The 27,493-nt window shown below is 39.7% G+C and overlaps 1 protein-coding gene and 1 long non-coding RNA gene across 4 annotated transcripts in view; one reads left to right on the forward strand and one right to left on the reverse strand.

Annotated features, from left to right (window-relative positions):
- The window catches only part of LOC113530527 (solute carrier family 35 member C2), a 50,652-nt gene that overhangs the window by 5,649 nt on the left and 17,510 nt on the right, over window positions 1-27,493 (reverse strand). The window contains exons 10-42 of one of the 3 annotated variants that reach the window (XM_053240990.1): window positions 27,087-27,197; window positions 24,710-24,814; window positions 22,586-22,729; window positions 19,452-19,607; window positions 18,291-18,458; window positions 16,110-16,277; window positions 15,500-15,619; window positions 14,742-14,906; window positions 14,411-14,566; window positions 13,707-13,876; window positions 12,081-12,210; window positions 11,825-11,970; window positions 10,285-10,414; window positions 10,017-10,156; window positions 8,394-8,520; window positions 8,130-8,269; window positions 7,833-7,965; window positions 7,152-7,294; window positions 6,758-6,887; window positions 6,513-6,629; window positions 5,867-6,013; window positions 5,717-5,773; window positions 5,499-5,537; window positions 5,245-5,383; window positions 5,007-5,149; window positions 1,946-2,055; window positions 1,644-1,802; window positions 1,420-1,497; window positions 876-962; window positions 732-785; window positions 518-613; window positions 369-422; window positions 224-277 (exon numbers count right to left, since the gene is read on the reverse strand). In XM_053240990.1, coding sequence (XP_053096965.1) covers window positions 224-277; window positions 369-422; window positions 518-613; window positions 732-785; window positions 876-962; window positions 1,420-1,497; window positions 1,644-1,802; window positions 1,946-2,055; window positions 5,007-5,149; window positions 5,245-5,383; window positions 5,499-5,537; window positions 5,717-5,773; window positions 5,867-6,013; window positions 6,513-6,629; window positions 6,758-6,887; window positions 7,152-7,294; window positions 7,833-7,965; window positions 8,130-8,269; window positions 8,394-8,520; window positions 10,017-10,156; window positions 10,285-10,414; window positions 11,825-11,970; window positions 12,081-12,210; window positions 13,707-13,876; window positions 14,411-14,566; window positions 14,742-14,906; window positions 15,500-15,619; window positions 16,110-16,277; window positions 18,291-18,458; window positions 19,452-19,607; window positions 22,586-22,729; window positions 24,710-24,814; window positions 27,087-27,197 — 4,016 coding nt within the window. Of the gene's footprint in view, window positions 1-223; window positions 278-368; window positions 423-517; window positions 614-731; window positions 786-875; window positions 963-1,419; window positions 1,498-1,643; window positions 1,803-1,945; window positions 2,056-5,006; window positions 5,150-5,244; window positions 5,384-5,498; window positions 5,538-5,716; window positions 5,774-5,866; window positions 6,014-6,512; window positions 6,630-6,757; window positions 6,888-7,151; window positions 7,295-7,832; window positions 7,966-8,129; window positions 8,270-8,393; window positions 8,521-10,016; window positions 10,157-10,284; window positions 10,415-11,824; window positions 11,971-12,080; window positions 12,211-13,706; window positions 13,877-14,410; window positions 14,567-14,741; window positions 14,907-15,499; window positions 15,620-16,109; window positions 16,278-18,290; window positions 18,459-19,451; window positions 19,608-22,585; window positions 22,730-24,709; window positions 24,815-27,086; window positions 27,207-27,493 lie in introns of all 3 variants that reach the window. The other 2 variants (XM_026920643.3, XM_034311721.2) reach the window with 2 other exon arrangements.
- On the forward strand, window positions 6,534-7,303 carry LOC128320750 (uncharacterized). The gene is made up of 3 exons (XR_008304333.1): window positions 6,534-6,669; window positions 6,809-6,953; window positions 7,181-7,303. It is a non-coding gene; the product is annotated as an uncharacterized LOC128320750 (long non-coding RNA).

Consider the following 27,493-nt stretch of genomic DNA (forward strand, 5'->3'; position numbering starts at 1 on the left):
GATGTGTGACGTTTGAACTGGCCTATGACGTATGTGTACAATTTTTCTAGCAATTTCGACCTGAGAACTCTGACACAGCACTGACTGTGACATACTATTATAAGATTTTAGGGTGATACACAGCAGCTCAGGAACATCATATTATAAACTAGTTTTTCTCCCATGATGCAATAGTCATCCTACACAATATAGCGCTAAGTGTTGTTGAAGGAGGTAGACTTGCCTTTGGTCCTGGATTTCCGACTTCTCCTTTTGGGCCAGGTGGTCCTGGCAAACCCTTAAAAAAGGATGATGACAAAGGTGAAATACAAAACATTGTGTATGAATAGTTTTTTTTCCCAATAAAACAAGGGAGGCTATAGGCTCACCTGGTTCCCAGGCCTACCCATTTCACCTTTCTCTCCCCGAATTCCTGGAGGCCCCTAGAGAAACAGGCATACCAAAGAAGGTTTAATGTAGCACTGTATTGCTTCTTCATGGCTAAAATGTCTTCTTAGTGGCTAATATATGACCATACTATTTTTCCCATCACTGTTATACCACGAGGGCCCAAGGACCCCTGAGGACCTAAGCCGCCCTCTGGTCCAGCTTTGCCAGGGGGCCCCATTTCACCCTAGGGTGGAGCAGAGAATAGACACGACTAGTTATTTCACCTTTTATAGTCACATCTGCACATCTGTAACTATAGATATGACAACTAAATCTATGCTGCAGATACACTTAATTCATACCTTTTGGCCTCCCTCTCCTTTTTCCCCCTTCTGCCCACGAGGACCAGGTTTCCCCTGAGACAAAAGCAGAATATACTCACACATGTATCATAAATCAGTAAAAAATTTAATATTTAATAAGATCTAAATGTGTTGTGGACTTACAGGCAATCCTGTATCCCCAGGGGCTCCTGGGATGTTGGAAGTGCAGGTGCATGTGTTTGGAAGAGCTGGGCAGCTCTCCTCATCTCTCTGCAGAAGCCAAAAAGATGGTAGAATGCACATTAACAACATTAAACTCGCTTGTTTAGGTTTAAATTTGTACTGAGAAACATGAGACAGGCAAACGGTCAGGGGATCAGCAAACAGGCATAAACCAGACAAGACTTAAAAATCTCAAGAATCAGTAAGCATGAGGCAGGCTATGGTCAAAACACTAATCCAAACAGGTGGATAACAACACTGACATACAGACAACATTGACAATATTGGAGAGAGACTCCATAGAGTAACACTGAGAGTCTGGGTTAATTAATAGGAGTGGTGTGAGAAACATGGGAGTTATTCAGGAGTTGCAAACATCCACAGATTTGCCTGCAGTATGTGAACTGAACATTTCTGAATTAAAATGAGTTTGAATTTTTTTACCAATCAACCAAGTTTATGTACAGTTTTGTGTGTGTGCATATATGTGTGTGTGGTTCCTCACGTGAGCAGGCAGATCACAGCATGTGTCCTCTAAGGCCCAGGTGATGTTACATATGATCTCAAATGACTGCAGCTGGAACTGAGGAACAGCACAAGAGGAAACACTTTATATACACCATGCATAAATAATTACAATATTAACTCTTTCTATAATGATTCCTTTCTGTCCACAGTATAACCTTTTGTGTACAGAAATTGCATTTTGTGTCAGTGCAGCTTACTCACAGCAGCAGAGCCACTGCGTGGCCCTCGAGTCCTCACTAGCTTGCCCAGCATCTCGAAGCCGTCAGTGGGTATGTTTCCTAGGGGACGGGCAGGTCTCTCACCAACCCTCTGGCAGTCCACTGACAGGGATACACTCACCTGACTAATGGACAGGTGAATCTGCCATTCACAATACACAAGAATGAAATACACAAGAACAGTGCTTAATAATCACCTTCATTTCCATTTACAATATAATGAACATCATCATAATCTCTTTTTTCCTGATCAGGAGATCCTCATCCTCTCATTCTCTCCCTCACCTTGTGAAAGCTGCCGTAAAAGAGAGTGTGGACTTGTGGCTGGTCAAAAGTAAGCTCCTGAACCTCTCCCCTGTAGTCCAGACTGAAGTAGAGCAACACTTTCCTTTCAGCTGGCAAAAAAAACCCAACACAATTGTCATCTAAAAAAATTTTTATTATTGCCCTTTTTCATTTTGAGTCCAAAATCTTTGCATTTCACAGAATAAACAAAGTAAATGACAATCTAAACAATCTAAAACAGAATCTTGTGGGATGCAAAAAATCATTAATGAAATAACTAAAACTCTATTTAAATGAATAGAAACTATGCAAAATATATTACAAGCAATAAAAGACCCAAGAACTATATATAAGCCAGGCTACAAAATCTGGATTTGTATTTCTAATATTTTCTGAAACACTGTTCCTAAATTCAGGGGCAATGTTTGCTACTGCTTCAAGAGATTGCACTGAAGTAAAATGTGCCAGAATCAAGCCAGTTGGGGTTTAAACTTCATTAGCAGGACTTTGTTGCCAATGCAGAAATATTACATATAAATTGAATAAAACTGGGTAGTGTGTTATGACTTTCCTCTTCTGCTGAGGATGCAGGTTGCTGAATCCTGAGCTATCCTCGGTTTACCTAAAGAGCTGGTGCTGCAAGCCTGCAATATGTTCAAATAGATTTTGTATTCTAGAGGGTACAAAAGCATGCACTAGTTCATCACTAGTTCAAGCATCATTTTAATGAGTTTATTTATTTGTGTAGAAGGGTTAATTAGTCTGTTTCTATGCATTGATATTTATTGCTCCAATTAACTATTTGCAGTCTACAGTTTAATCCTCTATCCAAACAAAATAGTAAATCATTATGTGAAGTAACTTCACACATTCACGGATCTAATAATAGGCTACATAATGATATAAAGAGTCTAGAGAATGATGCATTGTCTATTGCACAATGGAGTTTTTGGTGTTGTTAGAAGACCACGCCAACCGAACAATAAGGGGAGAACGTGTTTTTTTTTAGACACCACAAAGATTTTCTTGCCATGATGATTTGAATTTCCAAGTGCTGAGCTGGTCCCAGGTTTAGCGAGACCAACGTGCACCTCTCCACTTACAGGTCTTAACAACCCTTGGATGGGTCAGGGATATCCCAGCCATTCTTAAGCTCCATCATGTCAGCTGTATTAGTTGACATAATTAAACTGACAAGTCAGTACATCAGAGTTCCTTACACGGTGAGTGAAGAGGCCAACATCAAAGCGCAATCTGCAGCAATTTCCAGTTTCCCAAATGTATTCAGAGCAAATGACTGCACTCACGAAGCTATAGAGGTGCCTAGTCAGCAATTTAATTCTATAAATGAACAAGTCATTTTTATGCCCAAACCCACATAGAGCAGAGGAGAAATGCTACAATGATGCTCTCTCTCTTGCGCGTTCAGACCGCACCACTGGCCTAATTACAGAGTGATGGTGTTGTGTGGATGCGAAAGGTGGGAGACAGCTATACCAAACAGAAAAAGTCTTCCGGATTGTGAGGGCATGTGCTCCACAACATGGCACAGCAGAATGGGTTCTCCCTCCTCTTCTTCCCAAACCTACAACTCGATTAACCAATTCACACTTCTACCCAGCAGACAAGTATAATCTTCACGCTGTGAGACTGTGAGAGGACGTCATGCATCGATTGTGAATAGCTGAGACCAGTGGAAAGGTATATTTTTACCTTTTTATTGGTATTTCAGAACACAATCCCTTTTATTTCTTTTAGTTTATTTATCAAGTTTTAAATAGAGGTAATTCTATCCTTTTGTCTTGAGCTCTGACACAACTTCCTATCCACATTCCCCAACATTCCTCTTTTTTGCTTTTCTCTCCAACATTGTCAATGTTATCACACTCAAAAATCAATGGGACACCCCACATTTAAATATACATAAGGTCATTTACATTGGCTATTTACAGATATTTGTGGGCGGTAACTGGGCTGGAGAAGAGGCCAATTTCCTGGTTACACTTTCACCTTGGAGTCCATGCAAAGTTTTATAAATGAGGCCCCAGGTCCTGCAACTTTTGGTTTCACAGAATAGTCATCAAGGTCCAGGGTGAAATTAACAATTTTAATTGCAAGCAGAATTAGTACTCAATCTCAGAAATGAAGCTTGTCATGAGCAATAGGTACCACATCCAGTCTAATCTTATTTCTACCAGCCCTAGCAGTAAACAAACCTCTGTTCACATGACAGGTTACACAGGTTTTCCCTCCTGGCCAACACTGTCAGTTTGGTAGTTTTTTTTATACAACACTGAACAACACCAGAGCCTCTAAGATTAAACCATACCACATACCCCCTGTTGTAAAATATAGTCCACTGCGAAAATATATCTACATTGTCAAGAAAGGCTGTTTTATTAAAAGAAGCGCCATTCTTTAAGCCACGTATAACAAAGAAAAGAGTGTACTAAGCAATTCCACGCCTGCGGTGAGGCGGGGCAGTGGAACAGGCACTGTCAACATAGGACCTCTAACCAGAACAGTCTGCTTAGGTCTTAAATGTTCTTTCAACACTTCATATCTTCAAAATTACAGTGACAATTGTGCCTGTGTGAATATCAGAAAGAAACTGCTCTCTGTCGCTTGCATACCAGGAGAAATAAGAACTTCAATATCACTACCTTTTCGATTTTATTTAGAACTGCATCACTAATAATCAATGCTAAATTCTTGCTTATGCCAGGGTAAGTTTCTTCCTCTGGAACACTGTGCTCCAAATATGCCTATGACGAGCCACGTTTGTTATCATGTACAGCAAGCAAAAGCTAACTGTTTATGTCCCAAAAATTATCTAAAGATGGAGGGGTTGAGCATTTAATTAATCCTACTAGGACTTTGTGCCACTGAAGTATCCCTAGTTACCTCGTCTGGTTACTCTATACTGAAATCAACGTGGGGTTAAAAAATTTCTATTTCTAAGTCTGCGGCATGTTGCAGGATGATGAAACATAGCAAGTTTCAATGTTTTGGTCACTTCTGAAGCATGCACCCATATCGTTTCATGCAGCCCTGTACTCACGGTCCAGCACCACCCCCATTTTGGGCTGGAAATCGTTGTCAGTGAGCTGCCAGAGAGCAAAGGGCTCCTTGGGCGAGTCCTGCAGCAGACGGAAGGCCACGCTGATAGTGTGCTCTGGAGAAAAGCCTGCTGGATGGATAAAGCTGTAATACAAGCCAAAAAAAAGACAATGATTTGCACAATGCAGACATCCTTTGCATAGCTGATTGACACTTGGGAAATTTTTGTCAATCCTCACCCTGTGCTTTGGGTCAGCTGAACGTCTCTGTAGAGGGTGTAGCTGGGAATAGTGCTGAAGATAAAAGGCTCCACTGAAACACCCTCCACAGTGGAGTGGGCTCTCTGAGTCAGACCAAATGCCTCCATCATGTTAAAGCCTGCAACACATAAGCACACATAATTTTTCTGGGAACAATACCAGTGATTCAGGTTGAGTGTCATTCTTAATTACCAAGCCTATTTGAAAAGATGAGCAATAATTCAGGTGTATACCTTTAATCACACTATTCCTGATAGTCATCTCAGGACACACTGTAAAGGAAAACACAGCACAGGAGATTACAATTGTTCATTTGTTCGCTCATTTATTTATTCATCTTCAGTAACCGCTTTATCCTGGTCAGGGTCATGGTGGAGTCTTATCCTCTCCCAGGAGCACTAGGCATGAGGAGGGAATAGAACAGGGATTGGACGCCTGCTTTGATACTCACTTTCTTTTTGTATGGGATGTAGTCTTGGAGGAACTTGTGCTCTTAATGGTGCCGCAGCTGTAAAATAATTACATGTCAATATTCTGGAAAAGAATCAAGCATATATTTGGAAGTGTGAGAGTTATTTTTAGGGCCGAATGAGAATCTCACCTGTGGGATGGAGAATAGTGACAGCAGTGCTCTCTACTGTTTCCAGGCGGGAGTGCACGCTTATCCGATACACCGTCTCTGGCTGTAGCTCATAGAAACAGTGACTGCTGCTGGTAGATTCTACTGTTTCCTCCTTTTTCTGCTTATCTGTGCCAAAGCAAACCCAGACAAAGAAAGCACACAAATGTCACTTTTTCTATAGATAAAGAATAAGAATAAATGTCTAGGAGAGAGCGGGTCAGGGATCATCACCATGATTTAATTTTCATCAAATATATTGTATATACCTAGCTTAAAGTGGTCCATTTTGGTGGCTATAGCATAGTTGCAAGGGTGTACATTATAGTGACAATTAACAGGTAACAGGCAACAGGCAACGTGGGAGTATAATGTTTACTGACTGCTAACTGCATCAAATGAAATTACGCTGCCGAAATGAAACTGGTGCGTATACGTGGAAGTGCAGTGCTCAAACTGCAACCTTCAGGATTCTGAAGCTTTTGGCAGGAAAGTGTACAAAAGACGTCAGATGCTCTGTGGTTGGAGTGCCTGAGGCTATGATTAGCCTGTATATGGACACATTGATGACCCCTGGTGTGGGTAAGTGTATAAATAGTATATTACATAAACAGGTTGGTACTGGTACCTCTGAGAGCCTGGATGACTATGTGGTAAGCAGTGACTGCTGCTACTGGCCTCCAGGACACACAGATACTTGAGTGATCAGACCGAACCACGCTCACACTGCTCACACGTAGACTAGCTGGATATATGGGGAAAAAATACAAGATGTGTGTATATGGGTGAGTATGCAGTATGTGTATGCATGTACTGTATATGTGTACAAAGAGACAGAGAGAAAGAGCGAGAAAGAGAGAGAAAGAGACTGACTGGTTTTGCCCTGTGCTGAGGCACTGCCTCCCTCTCTGTTGCGGTATTCAGCAGTAACCAGCACGCTGTACCGAGTGTCAGGGAGAAGAGACTGCAGAAGCACTCGTCTTTCACTGCCTGGCAACAACACCTACAAGGAAAGTCCCCCCCCCAAGCCTACATTACCCATGATGCACCACAAACCACTAAGTAAGATGTATGTATATATTATTCAGTAGCGTGTCTGTGTGTGATGCAGTCAATATCCCTAGGTGGGCTTTTACACCAAATATGTTATACACCTTAGAGATACTGTGGTCATTTAAACATTTGTAAACGAATCTAAATTAAAAAAAGACCATGAACAACATCATTCCTATTGAATGAAAGGAACATGTTCTCAGGGAGCACTCACTTTGTTCTCCCGTGCGTCTCCGGTTAAAGGAGTGTAGGACACGTGGTACTGCAGCACATGAGCATTAGGAGGAACCCAGCTGACCAGCATACTGACTGCAGTCTCTTCAGAGATGGACACACTCGTGGGACCTCCCCCATACACTGAAGCAATACAAATACACCAAAAAAAAATAAAACCTCATTCTAATGTGTTATCTAGAAGCCAGTGTTATATGTTAGGGGTTTTCCATCCAGCAAATATGCAAAAAAATCATGAATAGAAAAGCCTAAGTAACACAAATATTGAGTAATGGAAACAGATTTCAATAAGAATGAATACAATAACATATGAGGCTAAAAGTCATCTTTCCACTCCATTTGAACATTTCTGAGCAGCAAAATGTTTAATGATGTCATTTTATTACATTAGATATTTCTTTAGATTAAAAGATTTAAAAGGTTATGAACAGAATTGAGTTTATTTTCCTTGACATTGCTACAGTCATCATGGTTAAGCGTTACACCTAGCGAAATTGCGGGATATGACACAGACAAACTGGAAGTAATGGTAAATCACTGAGCGGGTTTATGGTGCCATCCATCTGCAGGATGCTTTTCAAAATGCCACTGGGAGACAATCTTAATAATGCAGGATTCATACAGGATTCATACATGATTCATACATGTGGTATATACTCACAGGTACTGTATCTTATAGCCACAGCCTCACTTTGTGCTCCATCAGCGTAGAGGGCAGACAGTGAGATCTGATACTCTTTATCATCCTCAACACCCTCCAGTGTGGCTCCTTCACTCTCCCCATCCACTTTCAGCTTAAACAATGAAAAAAAAAATCATGCCACAATGCAAAACCTTTATATATTCTCCAAAACCCATCATATATTCACAGCACACGCAAATCCACCTGTAATTAATGATCATTAATTAGTACAGCTTCTCACTCTGTTACATATAAAGCTCATTTGATCAGACTGACCTGTCTCAGGTCTCCTCCACTCAGAGAGATCCATTTAATCAGGTAGGAGGTCACATCATCCGCAGCCGGCTCCCAGCGTACTGTTAGAGTGTTCTCAGAGTAGTTAGTGACCCGAAGCTCAGATGGAGCAGGCACCCTTACTGAGAATGTGACAGAGAAAAATACTTGTAGTCAAGACTGGATCAACAAAGATAGAGCTAAGAGGTGGACTGTATGATGCTTAAATCAAGTCTACAAAAATGACAAAACACGCATGTGACTTACATGTAGTGATGTTACCAGTGAGAGGACTAGACAGTCCTTTTACATAGAGGGACTGCACAGACACCAGATACTTGGACAGAGAGGAAAGATTCTGCAGTAGGACTGTGTTCACACCTGCCACCTCCACCTGAGAGAGAGTGAGAAAACATGATAGAGGGACAGGGAAATGTTACAGTCAGGAGTCGAAAAATAGACCTTTTGGCTTGGTGTCTATGAACCTCAAAATAGAAGTCTCAATATAGACTTTTTTGCTGTGGAGAAGTTACATTATGGAGTGTAGACAATTTCTGGACATCAGTTTGACCTGTCAGTTTGACTTATTTCATATGTTGTTTCCTTTTCATCGTTCAGTATGACGCGCTTCTTGATGAAATTTTAACAAGCTATCTTCTATCTACCTGGAACATTACACCTCCCCATCAGCAGAGGTCTCCATCCCCTGACTTCTGAACACTGACACTCCCTGATTACTGATTACTCCCTGTTCCTCAGTGTACCTGAGGCAGGGGTATCAAACATACAGCCTGCAGATTGGAACCTGACTGATAAAGGTTCTAATCTGGCCAAGCAAATGAATTTAGAATCAGTCTCTAAATTAAAATGATCTTGTATCTGAAGTGAAAGATTCGAAAAAAGAGCTAGTCTCTGTTATTTCACGAGAGGACAAAATAAAGCAATAAACTCAGGGCCATAAATTCAGCTAATGATAAAATGTGCAAGCTAACAATCTCTAATGTAATCCCCATTAAGTCCATTTCAGTTCCAGGTTGTAACACTACAAAATGTGGAAGTTCAAGATGGACGGCAAAAGCACTATGTGGTAAAACCATAAAGTCGTGGGGAGCCTGGAACCTATCTCAGGGGACTCGGGGCACAGGGCGGGGGACACCCTGGACAGGGTCCCAACCCATCGCAGGACACAATCGCACACACATTCAGACACTACAAACACAGGGTTGAGACAGGATTCAAACCCCCAGCCCCAGAGGTGTGAGGCAAATGTGATAACCACTATAAATCTATATCTTATTTATATAAATCTTATGTAAAAATGTAAATTTTAAATAAAAATATTATATGTTGAAATAAATCTTTCATTCATATGCTAATTAAGCCACCCTCTCAGATTATGCATTATGGGAAAACACCAGTTGCCAGGTTTACACAATACTGGGCTAGTTTTCAAACAAGGTTGTGGATGTGAAAAGCAAATAATTGGAACTAAATCAAATCAAATTTCTATAAATATATGCTATGGCAATGAGAAAATGAATATTTGGCCGTGAGTATTTGGCCTTGGAGCAACTAAGAGGTGACCTTCCTGTGTTTGTGATTTTGTTGCTGCTATCTTTGCCAGATAAGTTTAGAACATAACTGGACGTATGTAACACAGTCAACTGTGAAATCTTTATGATGGCAGCTAGTTTCTTTTACTGCTCTGCATTACACAAGTCTGCTTTATTCAATTCTGGATCAGTGGAGAAGTGGATTCTGTCACTTGTAATTTCAATGCAGCCACTCAGATTTAAGAAATAAATCAGATTTGCCCTGCTGTCTGAACATACTCTAAGCATCTCAGTCTCAAACCTAAAAGCTTTGATGTGAAAAGCTTTATTCCTCCACCTGTTTGACATCACTCCCATGATTTGTGCTGTAGGTGACACGATGGGCAGGAACATCAACTGCCCCAGGCACCCATGTGACCTTAAGAGTGCTGTGACTGACCATTGGGAACTGCAGACTAAGAGGAGATGGTAGTGGAACTGCAGAGAGAGAGAGAGAGAGAGAGAGAGAGAGAGAATAGCGAAACAGAGAAAAAGTAAATCTCTAAGCAAACACTGTGCATAGTGAATGGATTATGTTGATACATATAAAGTGCATAAACATTTACATGTGGTAGCGATAGCGGTGACGGGATCACTTGGCTCATCTTCGTACAAAGCGTACACAGTGACAGAGTAGTCTGTAGAAGGCATCAGATCTCGCAGCTCTACATCAGTCTCATCAGCTCTAAACTTCACCTGCCATATATGACACAGAGATACAGCTGCACTTCACATGCCTCAAAAATACACCCTTACACATTCACAATAGTGATGATGAGAAAAACAGCAGTGAAGCATCTGAGCTTAATTCATTCAAATGACTGTGTGCAAGGAAAATGTCTGCATACTGTATATGTGGCAGCCTGAGAAACCAGCTGCACTTCACATGCCTCAAAAATACACCCTTACACATTCACAATAGTGATGATAAGAAAAACAGCAGTGAAGCATCTGAGCTTAATTCATTCAAATGACTGTGTGCAAGGAAAATGTCTGCATACTGTATATGTGGCACAGTCAAATTTTGACATTTTCTTCAATATGCATTTTTGAAAACGACAAGATTTCCTCATTTGAAATGTTTCCCTTTTGCATGTACTGTATCCCAACCAAAAGTAAACTTACAGCATTTTAAAGTTTGGTTACTCCCAAAACCAAAAGAGAAAAGGCAGAAATTTGTATTTAAATATTTTATTCCAATTCCACTGAAATATGCCATACCTGTCTACACATTTGTGACCTAATTTACAAATCACTTTAACACAAGCATTTAAACACAAGCCTCATCACCATCTCTTCACTCAACTAATCTCTGTTCATTCTAGCATAACGTGCAGAGTGTGTGTGGTTTTAGACTGCTGGGTTTGTTAAACTGGCTCCTTATCCGACATGATCTTGGCAGGCAGACAGTCAAGGCAATGTTAGAAAGTAGCTTAGAGTAGAGTTAGAAATACACTATATGGCCAAAAGTATGTGGACACCTGACCACCTGATACCCATATGCTCCCATTCCAAAACCAAGGGCATTAACATGGATTCCCCCGCTGTTATAACAGCCTCCACTCTTCTGAGAAGACTTTCCACTAGATTTTGGAATGTGGCTGTAGGGATTTGTGCTCATTCAGGCGCAAGAGTATTAGTGAGGTCAGGCACTTATGTCAAGTGAGAAGACCTGGTGTGTAGTCGATGTTCCAGTTCATCCCAACAGTGTTCAGTGGGGTTGAACTTGAGTGCAAGTCACTCGAGTTCTTCCACAATAATCTTGGCAAACCATGTCTTTATAGACTTTGCTTTGTGCACAAGGGCATTGTCATGGATGTAACAGGTTTGGGCCCTTTAGTTCTGGTGAAGGGAAATCTTAATGCTACAGCATACAAAGATATTCTAGACACTTGTGTGTTCACAAGTTTGTGGCAATAGTTTTGGGAAGGACCACATATGTGTGTGATGGTCAGATGTCCACATACTTTTGGCCTTATAGTGTACAAACATTTCCATGTCATTTTGGGAAAAAAGGGTATATATGTTTTCTTAAAGTAGAGATTTCAAATGATAAATTATATAGTGTTACCGCAACCATTAGCATACATCTGAACCCAGACTCACCTCTCGAGCATCATCAGGCTCTCCATCATTGAGAGCTGAGTAGAGGGCCATGTACTGAGTAGCTCCATGAGCAGGCCTCCAGCGCACCCGGAGACTGCTGGGAGAGGACGCAGTGACCTCCAGAGACTCAGGCATGGCCAGCATTGCTGAGAAGGAATAGAGGAAAGAACAGGTGATGCAAGAGGTGGAAAGAGGAGATTTTGTTAACTATTCTCTGTTTGAGGTTAATAATGATTTTTTTTACATAGAAGCTCACATGTAGTGAAGATGCCTCTCAACGGAGAGCCCACATTGTCCTCATATACAGGAAAAACTGACACATGGTACTGTGTCTGTGAGGACAGTCCGGTCAGCATCACTGTGGAGTTTGACCCCTTCACCACCACCTGCAAAAACACAGCTCTGAGGAGCATGGAATACAGCCTAGGATCTCAACTGATTTGACGTATTACAATTTCTGCTTACAACTATACATATTCAAAAAGGATGACATTTAATGACATAACTATGCAGTGGCAGGGTGAGTTTAAATTAGTTGATTAGAGTAACTGCAAAAATGTTGTTTTAATAGCTTGTTAAGAGTTGTACTCTTAGCCTTCAGCAGTTTATCAAAATAATGTTTACATACGGTTTTGACTGTACTTAAAATGTAGGTTACACTGTTTTAGAGGGGAAAAAGAGTATGTTTCAAGTGTTTCATGTAGTCGCATCTGTACAAGTATACCATAATGTTTAAGCATTAGATATTTCAGATCACCTCAGCATATTGTCACACTTGAAGAGTGTAAAACTAGAGCAGGGGGGTGCTAACTGGATGACTGCGGTCCGGATGCAAACCCAGCAAGGCATTTTAGTGGACTGAACTTAAAAAATACTGTAGCAGAGTGTCCAATGTATGAAAACAAAACATAGTTCAGTGAAACTAGTTTTCTAAACATGTTCCAGCTCAACATTTTTAGCAAATCCTCTGTTATGGCTTAACCAATTTTGTATTTAAGTATATTAGCTGAAGGCATCTCATCAGACCAGAGACTAGCTACAGGGATTACAAAGGTCTGGATATGCAACTAACTTTACAAAGGTAACTGTAATGTAATGTACAGGGCTAAAGATATTATTTTAGAAAGGGAAGAGTTTTCAAAGACTTTCATAGGGTTAAACAACAAAAAATTTTCCCCCATTTTTCTATCGAGTTTGGTTGAGAGGGAGGGTGAAAGCTAACTTGCTTCCACAGAGACACATGAAACTAGCCAACCGCTGGAACTGCTGCTCATGCTGTGTCACAGGGCAGCATAACACACTTTGTAGTGCTATCTACAATCTTCTGCAGCTCACAGACTCCCACTATTGGCTAGTGTCACTCTGACTGATGTGGGAAGACAGTATTCCCCTGCCACCCAGAGAAGCTGTGGCCAGCTGCTCCCTTGGCAGCTGGCCACAGATGGTTGTGGCATTGTCGATATTCGATCTCATGATCTCCGGCCAATAGGGCACCACTGTTGCATTACTCAGAAACTTAAAAAACATCAGTTTTTAAAAACAGAACAGGATAGATCATCTGTTCAGAGTCCTTGGCATTAGTCAAAAGTGCTAACCTGACACTCCACTGTGAAACAAAACATAACCACTTTGACTTGATGTGTCTTATTTACAGCCATGAACTAATCACTAATGGTCAAGTATTAAAGGATAACTGCTGTTGCCATTCAGTCAGGTTAGTTGCTTATCCAGGTTAGTTGCTTATACCTTTGTAAACATGGCATTTAATTAAACTGGAAATGTACAAATTTTAGTTGAATATCCGTGTGCTAGAGCAAAACTGAGCTGTGATTCTCCTGAGTAGTGGATTCTGTCCTGGCTATAGGTGGAAAGTCAGACTCACCTCCTGTGGGCTCTGTCCCTCACTGCTGTGGAACACCACCCTGTACTGCTGCACCGCTCTGCCTGGATTCGTCCAGCTCAAACGCACCTCTTTGGGACCAAGCTCAGAGTATCTCAAGTCTGTGGGACTTGGGTAAGACAGCCCTGGGTCTTCAGTGGGATGCGCACGTCCTGCTCCAAACACACACGCATACACACACAAACTTGTGTATACCTGCAGTAGGGTAGTACTAGTTTTTGCTGACTACAAAGACAATTATCTCAGAAAAGTACTAAATATGCGTGTTAGTGTAATTATTTAATTAAGTACCAATTTAGCTGAGCATGGCCAATTTAGTTGCTGATCCACTAAGAATACGTATGCACACATAATTAACATATGGTCGTGCCATACAAGCCCCTGTCTTGCATGTGTATTTATTGCTAAGGAGTGATTGCTGTGCCATATTTTGGAAGATGTAGTCAGCGACTTTGGCAGAAATGACCTGAAGCCTGCTGTTTTGTAACTGAACAAATGCAAGAGCAAATTTTTAGAACTGACAGTTGTAGAGAGGCCACCTTGTGCTGATTGCTTGTTGCACCAGATGTGACCTTAAATTATTGTCAGTGATCTCAGAATTACTGTCAGTAAATCTTTAATTAGTTTTTAATAAAAAAATAACAAAGATACATCTCTAAATGTCATTGTGTCAGTAATAAACTCACTTGTTTTACTGCGCTCCTCCATTTTCCCACACAGGATGCGTACCAGTCGGCCAACCAGTTTAGTGAGTAGAGGGAAATCGTTCACATTGTACACATTCAGCTCCAGAGGCTCAGATGCTACCTGTTTCAGCTCGGCCTCATCTGCATTCTTTACGCCTGAGAGAGAGGAAGAGAGAGAGGGAGAGAGAGAAGGAAAGGATGCTGATTACTTACAAAGCTGCACTAAAACAAAACAAATCACCCAAGAACCATTATCATTCCATTAAATTATTTTGTGAAAGTGAAAGAAAAAAACAAAACAAAAAAAAACAGTAAACCACAGTAAACTCACCTACAGCGATGATCTCCACTCCTGCATTCTTCAGCCTACTGGCTGCAGCAACGGCATCATCCTGAGATTTACCATCAGTCAATAGCAGCAGAAATTGTGGGGTATCTGACCTGGCCCCGACCTCTTCCTTCAAATTCTCCTCTAGGACATGAATAAGAGCCTGACCTGGGGCACAAACACATAGCAAAGTCACCATGAGTGTAACTCTGAAAAACTTTGAAAAGCACTGGGGACAAGAACGAGAGAAATAAAAATCTTGGATGATTAATTAACACACTGAAAGCATTTCTAAAGCATTTTTAGAAGTAATGTGTCTCATGTAGAGGAATTTTAAATCCTACAACACTTAAGCAAAACCTACAATGACGACTGTTTTGTACATCTTTTAAAATTTAGTTGACATGGTTCTCATTACCTACATATTGTTTTCAATGAGGACGTTGGAATAAAAAAGATCCCGCAGGCTGTGATTACAAAGGCCATTATAATGAAAGCTACAGCTAGTATAGAATTCACTATATATTCATAAATATCATAATGTCATAGTTTTATACAGATACATTCGCCATGCTTGTCATGCAGTAAACACACAGAAAAAGTGGAAGTGACAAAACAGACATATCAAAAAAGTGTTAAAGTTACATCTGTGAACTTTGAAAACAACTGTAGCTAAGATGTAATAGTCTAGTTAGCAGAGCCTCTTCTAAAAGTGTCTCTTGTAACAAAGAGTTAATTCTGTTTAAAGATGCTGTTTTCACCTGTGAAGGTGTTCCCTCCCTTGTATCTGAAGTTTCGGACAGCGTCAAGGAGCTGCTCTTTGGATGTGAAGTTATTAAGCTGCCACTCAGTGCGAGGGTCTCCACTGTACTGGGACAGGGCTGAAACAGACAGTCAGACATACCTGTGTATTCATTCAGTCATTTTCAGTAACCGTCTTATCGTGGTCAGGGACACTAGTCCAACCCATAGGTGGTCCAGATTATTTGGGTTTTGCAGTGGCATGGTGAGTAGGATTGGGAATGTTAGATTAGGTTTGGTGTAGTTTTTGATAAATAATTAAATATAAACAGTTCTCGGTAGAAAAGCCAGACTTTTATACTCTGCTGTAGATCCTTAGCCTTAGAAAAAAAATCCCCTGTTGAATCTAATTCAAAATATAAGCATGAAGTTACAAATCTAGTGCCACCCACCACATGGCAATACTTTCTAAATTCAAAGTTTATTTTTAAAAACTATCATTATTACACATCTTATAAACACTTGAACATTAAAAAACACCATCTCCAAATAGGTATTGAGGAAACTGTGGTCCATGAATTTAAGATGGCCATCACAAACACTGAAGGAATGGGAAGAGGCCTGGTTTACCAATTTGCACTCCATATGGGCCGATGTGGAAGGGAGTGACCAGGCCCTCCAGGAACTCCCGCACCTTCTTGAAGTTAGTACGTCCAATACTCCAGGAGCCATCTACCAGCAGGACGAGATCAGCCTGCACCCCGGTCCTGCACTCGAATGGCTTGTGAGAGGATCCAGCTGGGCAAATATAGTATGAATGAGAGGTAAGGAAAAAACAAACATGCCTACAAATATTAAACATCCGTCAGCTGATTTTATATGTGTGATAATTCTTACTCAGGAATCACAGAAACCCGCGGAACAATTTTACCACAGAATTACCACTAAAATGCACAATAGCTACGTTTACTAGGCTCAGAGTTAGTCCTGGGTCAGGTGTGGAACTGAAAATGCACATTTCAGATTTTTAACTAGCTAATGGAAAGTACATTATGGATTAATCTATTAGCACAATAAATCCATATCAGGTTTGTGTGATTGTTCCCATGAGCTACATGGAATAGCCACATTTCATTTTCCAATCTTCTTAATGAGACGTAAATGTGCAGTGCTTCAAGAGCTTCTTTTAAAATGTAAACCTAGACACTTCTTTCAAGGATTTTAATTAGATCATATATGATTTTTACTAATGTTATGTCTGTAAAATTAGTTTACTCTGGATACTGTTTTCCCTTCCAACACCTCTTTGCCCTCCATGTATTTCTCATAGCTACAGGCTACTGGAACAATATAAAAAGTTGATTTTATGTCATGTCATGATTTGGGGCTTGGATTTGTGTTGACGTAGAGAGAGGCACATAAGGTTACGGGGCTTCCCCTTGCGGTAGGGTGGCTTCTGAAAAAAGAAAACCTTTAAGAAATCAGGTGACTACTTCCTACCACCTGTTGCTGTGAACAATTCTCACTCTAATACTTTCTAGAAAAGTATATTTTTGTCATCAAAAACCATTGGTGTGATTTTGTTTACTTCCCAGTGAGTGAATTATACAGTTATTGTGATATATCTGTGGAATTTCCCTTTAAACAAATACTGACTCTACTGTTTGTATATGCTTAGGACATATTGAAAAAAGTAATGCATTTAAAAGTCATTTAGGCCTTGATTTACTAAGATCCAAAATAACGAGTGCTATTTTTTGGTTGCAATCAGACAAACTGCACACCCAAACTGTAGGTGTGTTCCGGGTGATTTACAAAAAAATAGCTGTGCAAAGTATGAGAAGAAAATGATATTTAAATGAGGTTTGTTTTTTGTTTGCAAGTTTGGATTTCAAAGAATGAAATGAACTTGTGACTCAAGTACAACGCAGACTAAAGGTAGTAAGATTGGTTGAAATACTGTTCAAAATATGATATAAAGAGTAGACATGAGTGTTCATGACATTAAAAAGGAATATGTGTAAATCTGTTTAAACACTCTTGGTATCAGGTTGTGTGAATGCATGGTGAATAGCTAATATGATTACCACAGCAATATTAAGTCATAATTTCAAGAAACATTCTGATTATTTTTCTAATGCACAATTTAGATAAATATTCTCATTTTTAAGACTGATTAACTGGTATAATTTTGTCTTCAACTGGCAGAAATGGGCAAATTTAATACCTGCCTTCCAGATGTATTAATTCGTGGAATTTCAGGCTTAGGAAATCACACTACAAGTGCAAAATTAATCGACTTGCGTTGACATTGCCCTATATTTTGCGCCTTTAGACAGGAAAGGCCCAAAATGCATATAAATTAAAGCAAACATGCAAAATGAACAAAAAAGACATTATTCTGCTCATGTGAAAGATGCAATCTTCTCCCTATTAGTAAATCAGCTTGCATGTTTTTTTCCTTTTTTTTTCTTTTTCTTTTTTTTTTTTTTTGCAGCTGTTATGAAGTTTGCATGCTTTTACATGCATGCCTTTAGAAATCAGGGCCTTAGTGTTTTAGGTTTCACAAATATACCTCCATTATCACAAGTAAGAAAAAGGTCAAATATTGTATCTTAAGATATATCTTGTATCTTAAGATATTAATATTAATTATTCCTTTATAACTGTGCATTCTCTAAACAACTTTTGGCATCCCAGGGCAATGAAGGGGGATATGCAAAATTTTGCTCTCAACTATACATTGAAAGTACTGACTGCTGATTTTTTATGCTGTGTCAGTGTTGTGCTAATGTTATGCTTTTCTTTTACCTGTAACTGGGGTGGTTTTTCTCACTTTGTGCTCCTCCTCTGCAGGTTTACCTCTGCTTTCAACCTTCTCATCCTTTGTCTTTGTACGGTTTTTGTCTTTCTTCTTTTTTTTCTTATCTTTGCCCTTTTCGACCTCTTGTTCCTCTTGATCAGCAATAGTAGGAGGTTCTGAACATATAGAACCATAAGTTATATAAGTTACACAACATTAACCCATACAGTACCACAGTTCTTCATTGACTACCTGCATAAAAAGACATAAAAGTGTTCAATGTACAAAATCATATAAAAGCCATGGCAGGGTCTGCAGTGAGGAATCCTTCAGCTGCTGAAACGTCGACTGCATGGTCAGTGTCCAATAATAAAATAGAAGGCTGATTGTAAGTATATGATGCTACAGCAGAGCTTTTACTGTGTAGTTAGTGAGAGACCAGATACCATTCAAACCATCTGTAGCTCCTGTAGTAAACCATGGCTAATGACAGAGAAGCACCCAGGAAGGACTAAATGACGACACTTAACACACCGTAACTCATCCCAGGCGAGGCGTAGAGCTAACTATAATTTACTTCGGAAACTATTATACTACCCTTTCCCACACCTTCAATAATTTACTGCTTCAGAAAAATTCTGTTTGTCCTACGAAGCCTTGTTTTTGATTTTTTTTTTCTTTACTTTACCTACACTAAAAAAGTATATAAAAATGAATCTATAACAGAAAGTGAATCTAATCACAAATAAATTAATCTCACTGCTTCAAGATGATATAGAGTGAATTTAGTGAAATTTTATTGCAGAATTTTTTGTCCTTTCTTTTCTGATGTTGCTTTTTTTCTGAGAGTGCTTTTCTTTGTGTCATTTATTACAAAAGCTTAAGCAGGCTATTGGTACACTCTTAGAGAAAAAGCGTTCCTTCAGGGTCTTTTGAATATTGTTCTTAGCTTCCCTTTCAAAGGGCTGTTACTTTTCAAAGAGGGTTCTACTTGAAAACCTTCTCTGAAAAAGATACACTGTGGTGTAAGGTTTTATAAGCTATGGATTCATTTTTTTTTTTTTAAACACTGTTTTTCAAGGTTTCCCTAAGAGGAGGAAACCAAAGTACACTTTCAAGAATGGTTTTCATCTCTAGATTTAACCTTTTTTTAACCTTTTTTTTTTTACCTCTTGTAGTTGGCTCCTGGTAGAGAACAGTGGGCAGTGACTCCAGAACCTCAGTGGCATCGTCCATCTCGCCAGAGCCTGAGCCCACCGCCTGGACCTTCCTCTTGTGCTTTGGGTTTCCACTGCGGGCCTCCTCCTCCTCCCGCAGCACATCAACTGACACACACACACAGAGCCAGGAGGAAAGGTGTGGTAGGTAGAAACACAAAAGAAACATGAGGGACAAGAGAAACATTTCTAACATTTCTAATAAACACATTTAAAAAGCGTTTTTCCATTTTTTTTTTTTTTTTTTTTTTACTTAAGTACTATTTGGAAATATCTGTTAAGTAATGTTTACAGAAGGTATCTGTAGTGGAGACGGGAGTGTCTACACATTGTATGCACCCTAAAAAGTTGCATACATATAAATCGTGTTTAAAAATGTCCCAAAGGACATGACAAAATCTTTACTAAATGTAATTTTGCAAGAGATATACAGCCAAATTAAAGTAACAACCTGAACAAATGAGTGGAGAATTATAAAAAGAGCAGATGCTTCCAGACAGGTATACTGCAGGATACAATTAAGCAATTTAACATTCTATCATGCTCTATTGTATGTATAAAAATGTCGAGCATGCCTATCTGTCCTTGGGCTTGGATCAAGAATACAAAATGAAAAGATCTAAGTGACCCTGAAAGATGGTTCATTATTGGATCAGGAGCTTCAGTCACAAAGACTGATCAACTGGCTGTGTTTCAATAAGAACAGTGACCTGAACATTAACATTTGCAGAAAAAGCTATTCTTTTGTATAGTTTGCTGCACATGATGTGTTTACTTTGTTCCACTTCAAAAATCAACAAAATAAGTGATTTGGCCAGGGTGCCCAAACTTCTGCATACAACTGTATTATTGTTATAGTCATTTTATAGTAAGTAAACAAAATGGTGTAATCTATCCAGACATGTTAAAGCTAAAATCACATACATACTCCAGTAAGAATTACATCTACCCAATTCCCCATATAAAACTAATCTTGTCTGAACAGGGCTTTAGTTTAAATTTAGTTTAAAACACACTGTGCATGAGTAATCTTTAAAGGCAAAGACTAGTCTATCTACTCAGAATGCCCCATAGGCAATTCAGTCAGATGGAAAGACTCTAGAAAACTCTGGATGTTACAGCTGAACACGGAAGAACAATGGAATTCTGACCTAGCTAAGCTTGCCTCGAAACTATACTGCATGACCAGCGTGCCTGAACATGCACAACCCAACAAGGAAACTAAAAAGTACCACACACACCCAGGCTCTTTTCCTTGGGTACAGATTTGTCAGTGGGAGAAGCATGCCATAAAGTATACACATAGTGAAGAAAAATGTATGTCTCATCATGCGCTCATAATGAAATAATAACACAATGTATGCCGTTATGAACTACTTTTAGTATGGAGTGTTACAAAGTCCAACATGTTGGATCCTAAAAATAGCACCTACTTTTCTGTATGCTTTTTTTTCCCCCTGTGATTTCGTGCTTACTTAAGTAAAGGTTTTTAAAGATGTAAATTATAGTGTTATATAAACAGTCCACATGGCTCTGTTCTGCACCTATAAAAACACAAATGTCCTTCCATACTTTCCTTTCGGAGAGTGACAGAGCCTATAATTCTGCAGGATTCCAGCACCTCAACACAGTCATTTACAGACAGAGCCCATGAAAGGGAGCATACTGTTTACGTGCATGTGTGCATACCAGCATACATATGTAGCATATGTTGAGGATGATGTATGTTATGTGGTGGTGGAAAAGGGATGTTGAACTGACAGGCCCAAAGCCTACCAGGCATTCAGAAATTCCTCAGCATTTACAGTATATGTAATGGGGCCTGAAAAGTACTTATGGATAATCACTCTTGTGTCACACATCAGTATGCTAAAAGTAATTTACTACAACAAATATTAGCTCAAATAGCCTACTACCTGCCTTATGTCCTTAAGCAAATATGATATGTCCTTTATGGTATCGGTGGCACTTGTATATACTGTATTTAGACATGAATGTTGAATGAATCATTGGTTTGGTTGGATGTGGCTTTTTATAAGATTTCTGACTTCCTCAATGACTTGGTCACAAGACTACAAGACAACACTTGTTCTTTATATTAATATTAATATTTTTATCCACACTGCTAGTTACACGTTATTATCACTGAGCATGTTATTAACACTGAGGAACATGGACAATTGTAATGTTGCAGTAATTTTTACTCTAGTATGGAGACAAAATGAAAAATATTCTCACAGTGGGAATGTGAATGGGGATACGTTTTAAGGTATTTCCACAGGATTGTAAACAAAATAAAAACCTCTAAGGTAATGCTAATGAAAGGACTGTGGTTAAGCGGGATTTATGTAAGACTCATTGACTACTTCTATAAATGACTCGTGACCTTGCTTGAACAATGATGATGACGGCATCCCACTGCTCATTCGTCAGGAAAGAAACCAACTACAGTTTAAGTGGAGCAGTGTGAAGAGAGATGTCTGGAAAGATTAATCAGAGTTGACAGAGATAGTCTACTATTGTGGGGGTTTTCTTCAGCTAAGACTTTTTTTGTACGTAAGGATTTATTAATAAAATGCACAAGAACAAACACAGACATATAAAATTTGCGCCACATTGTGAAACATCCACTCAATCATTCATTAACCATAACTCAAAGCTCAGGATCAACCCGAGGAGCCTACAGCTATACACACTGGTACGTTTAAAAGAATTTTAAATTCCTTAATTAAGCAGAAGACAGAAATGTTTCTGCTATTTGATAGTGTGGGGATGGAGATGGGGTGTGGGGGATGGGGTAGGGATGGTGTTACTATGGTGTTATTCACTAGGACAGTTGGCAATAAGTAGAGAATTTCCCATGTAAGTGGACTACAACATTTTGGATACAATAATTAAATGGGTGCAAATGAACTGAAACATTACTAGTCCTGGTCTTTGTATCACCTGCTCTCCCTGTATCATTTTTCACCATTAATCATCTTACAGTGCCTTTGAACACTTCTACTCTATCCTGTCTATCCCTGCCCAGAACACTTGCTTCGACACTCCTGCTTATCCCATCCCTCTACCTGTATCTCTCTTACTTGTGAAGCGTCTTTTAGCAATGAGTTTCTCCACAGTTCCATTAAGCACCAGCACTTGTAGCAGGTACTCCTGTGTGGAGTCGAGGCCTGCCACAGTGGCCCGACCACGTGTTGTGGTCAACATCAGCTCCGGCTGAGGAACGTCTAGAGGACGTGAACAGAACAGAACTAGATATATTATTTCATGATAAACAACAGCTTATTATACACTATATGGCCAAAATTATGTAGACACCTGACCATAACACCTACATGTGAGCCTTCCCCTAACTGTCACCCCAAAGCTGTAAGAGCACAATTGTCTAGAATGTCTACGTATGCTGTGGCATTAAGATTTCTCTTCACTGGAACTAAGGAGCCCAAACCTGTTCCAGCAGGACAATGCACAAAGTGAGGTCCATAAAGACATGGTTTTCCAAGGCTGGTGTGGAAGAACTTGAGTGGCCTGCACAGAGCCCTGCCCTCAACCCCACTGAACACCTTTGGGATGAACTGGAATGCCGAGTGTGTGCCAGCCCTCCTTGGACAACAACACTAATGGACACAAATCCCTATAGCCACGCTCCAAAATGTAGTAGAAAACCTTTATAGCAGCAAATAGAGGATTAGCTCTACGTAAATGCCCATGGTTTTGGAATGGGATGTTCAACAAGGGTGCAGTGGTCAGGTGTCCACATACTTTTGTCCACATGGAGTATTTCTTCACTGTAAGTTAAAAACCAGGTCAGTTGAAGATTAAAAGTTGAAGATATATGTATGGGTTAATAAAAAGTGTTCCTGTGTTTGGTATGTCTTCCAACCATCTCCATATACCTGCAATTTTTGTAGTAAGTTTCTTAATACTGCATTAGTCCTGTCTGAATCAGAGTGCACACAGGAGGAATGGGAGAGACATAATATAGAGATAATAGAAGAGAAGGACAAAGAATGAGAGGCATTGAAGTGACTATATGCTCAGAGGTTATGGCCACAGGATACAGCTGGGTAGATGCCTATCTTCATTCCATCACTGTTAAAATGCATCACCCCCTCCCTCGCTCTTCTCAGTTCTACCGAGGTCTGACATGACTGAAACGGAAAAATCACCTCAAGCCGAAAGGCCAGATTAAAAAGGAATTGAAAGAAGAAAGAAATGATTTGTAAGCTGAATTATGTAATATTAACTGCCCTAATTCTTTGGTTAGAAAGTGAAGCAGCAGAACCCCAGATAATTTCTTTTAGACTATTCTCAATTCAATGGCGGATGAATAATATATTGTTGTACATATAGTATGTTTGCATCTGCCTTTCTGGGTGTAGCATTTATTTCAAGCAAGCTCTGTCTCTCGAATTAGTCACTGTATCAAAATCCAAATAGACTATGCTTTACAATAAAGTGATGGCTCGAATTCAAATAGATTTCTTTACAGCAGATGCTTCTAGGCGGTACTGTAGGTGTAAGGTTTAAGTTATAACTTAAGGCTGTATCTTAACATTAGCTGTTAATGCTTAGTTAACTAGTTTAGCTTATGTTCTACTAGTGCTACAAGCTGCAGGCCTATCAGAATAATCTCTGACTGACAGAGGAAATCAATACCACTGTGCTGTTTTAACAGACAAAACTAGTTACTTCCTGTTCTTATGCAGGTGTGTGTGCTTAAGAAATGCCTTACCTCTTATGCTGTCTAGATCACTTAAGTCAAACAGAAAGTAGGAGAACCCTACCCTGCAGCCAAAATATCTGTCTGAACTTTCTGACCTAAAACAGGCTTTAGAAATGTGTAGTATGAAGTGCAACACTTTAAATCATTAGGAAAAGTAATTTATAAATAGTAAAACATATACAGTACATGATCATTTAAAATTCTTGGTTGCCTTAGGGCCCTAAACTCAACATAATTTTGGACAGTGACTGAATATCCCCTGCAGTTAAGTCAAAAAGTTCTGACCCTTGCCTCAGCAATTTGTGGAATCTTAAATTTAGAGCCCTACCCCTTGCCTAGAAAGAGAGCCAACATATGTGTGGTGAATAATGAAACATGATAAAATATATATATATATATATAATATATAAATATACAAGTAGAGATTAGTGTGATTCCCACTTCAGAAAGAGGTTAGAACCTGCTAGAGGCTATTTCTCACCTGAGATCGGTCGAACTCTGACTTTGTAGCCTTGCACTGGCCCCTCAGCCTCCTTCCATTTCATCTGGAGCCGGTCCTCTGACAAAACCGTCAGCTTTAATCGGCCTGAGGATATAAAGATGTATTGGAAATGAGCTAGTAAGCAGTGTTATCACAAATAAACAATCACATACAGTAGTCAAATATAACAGTTCATGTAAAGGACAAAGTGTGTGTCTGCATACACAGACTGCTTGGGGACAAAAACCAGTCTGTAAATGTAAGACATGCATGAGAAAGAAGGTCATGGAGTGGGGTTTTGGGGGTGATGCTCAGTGGAAATGCCTCGAGATCAAAGACATTCACAGCATTCATCTCAATGCCTTCTGTTTGCCTCTCCACAGAGAGGCTGTAAAACACTGGGCGTCTCTAGCGTTTCTCTCTTCTCTCTTCCTCCCTCAGAAAATCCCTGCTCAACTCTGCCCTTGTCTTCAGCTGATCTGCATAATTTCCACATGCTGTCTTCTAACAATTCTCCCTTTTTATGCTCATGTATCCATGTTCCTTGCTCTGCTCCAGCTGTCCTGGCATGCTCAAAGCAGGCCCTTTACTGTCCTACAAGAGTACAGTGAAACAAGGGGCACAGGAAATCCGTTCTCGAGGGGTTGAAGGTTAGCACTGAGCACATGACCTGAATCCAAATACAGATTTGTGTTAAATTGGCACAGCGTTGACCTTCAGTAGCCTGAAGGCCTTTTTTTGTGTTACGGTGTTCTCTTGTTATCAGGGAGCAGTAATAGGAAGAGGGTGGAGGAAGTCTGGGTTTTAATAACAGCTGGCAAAGGATCAGACATCTTGTAAGATTTTCTTTGCCCAAGTAACACCACCACCAACCACTGAACCAACAAAGTAAGAGGCCAGCATCATGGAGGCACACACAGCATGGGAGCTGCATAACAGGATATATCCTGAAAAGAAGCATAAGTCTAAAAGCAGCCCTGGCTCCTTTAATTAAGAAAATCTAATGTTTATAGTTCTCCAGGCAATTTAAAAATCCAAAACAATCTCAAACACTCTAACCTTTCATAACCGACATCAACTCTCTCTCCTCTCTCTCCTCCCTATACACTCTCCATCCACTTTAACACAATGTAGCACAATGCAACACAATGCATAAAATCATGCAGATGCAGGTCAGGAGCTTCAGTTAATGTTCACATCAAACATCAGAAAGGAGAAAAGTGTGATCTCTGCGACCGTGGCATGGTTGTTGGTGTCAGATGGGCTGGTTTTAGTATTTCAGAAACTACTGACCTCCTGGGAATTCCACACACAACAGTCTCAGAGTTTACACAGAATGATGTGAAAAAAAAAAATCCTGTGTGCAGAGGAGAACGACCAGACTGGTTTGAGCTGACAGGAAGTTTATAGTAACTCAAATTTTACAACTGTGATGAGCAGAAAAGCATCTCAGAATGCACAACACACCAAACCTTGAGGTGGATGGCCTACAACAGCAGAGGACCACATCAGGTTCCACTCCTGTGAGCCAAGAACAAGAAGCTGAGGCTATCATGGGTACAGACTCACCAAAACTGGACAGTTAAAGACTGGGAAAAGATCAGGTGATTTTTTTTCTAATCGTCAACTGTCCAGTTCGGGTGAGTCTGTGCCCAGTGCCCAGAGCATATACCTATATTTACCCATCCAATCAACTGATCATTGTAGCATTTTGGCATTTTGGCAGCAGTGCAATGCATAAAATCATGCAGATACAGGTTAGAGCTTCAGTTAATGTTCACATCACACATCAGAGTCCCCATTTCAGAGGAAAACGTGATCAGGTTGCCAATGTTGGAACCTCTGTATATATATTCTCCAAAGGCTTTTTGTAATTCTGGCATGAAACACATTCCAAAAAGTCTCTTTTAACCCCTTTTCACCTCTTTTATGTGTAAAACTGTTGGTTCATTCAGCAATGTTGTGTACGATAGAGGAATGTGTACATGAGCATGTGCATGATAAACAACACATGCCCACTGTATGGCCCAGTTCATCCCTGAACTCTTGTCAACAAGTACGTTAGCCTGCATGTCAGACAAACCAGTTTAAAAATTATATGCAAAGCATAATACTGCATATGTCACAAAAAGGGGAAGAGTTATAATTATAATTCTAAAATGTAGTGATGTATTTTATGTGTAATGCAGGTAAAATAAATAATCAATGACATGATCAAATACATAGCCTGCAACAGATTATCCTCTTACTGATTTGTGTGTAACTGTAACTGCATCTGAATCAGACTTAAAACCGATTAACATGAGATTCTACCACTTGCTAAAGACTTCTTTTGGATAAACATTTTAGGTCAAAGATAGAAAGAGCCATATATTACCTTGAGTAGAAACCTCAGAGGCCAGTATTAGAAGAATTATCCCAACAAGGACCGACATTGGACATGGATAGACAGGAAGACGTGAGAGAAGACCAAAAGAACACCGGAGCACTGTGGGACCTGCAGCAGATCACAATGAGGAGATTAAAAAGCAGGTACTTTATTTGAATATAACTGTTATTACAGGCAGATGGCAACCAATTACAAGGACGGCCACAGAGACATATTAATACATTAAAGCATGATTACTATTTTGAAACCAGGAGGCAAAAGACAACAAGGATTATAAAGTCATTTACCAAACCAGTTTACTTTTGGGATTAAAAAAAAATAGCGTACTGACAACATTAAGTTTTAAGGTTATTTTACACTCCTACTATCTTGCACTTTATAGAGTCCTGTTTACA

Source organism: Pangasianodon hypophthalmus, chromosome 16 (genome assembly GCF_027358585.1).
Source record: "Pangasianodon hypophthalmus isolate fPanHyp1 chromosome 16, fPanHyp1.pri, whole genome shotgun sequence".
Taxonomy (NCBI): Eukaryota; Metazoa; Chordata; class Actinopteri; order Siluriformes; family Pangasiidae; genus Pangasianodon; species Pangasianodon hypophthalmus.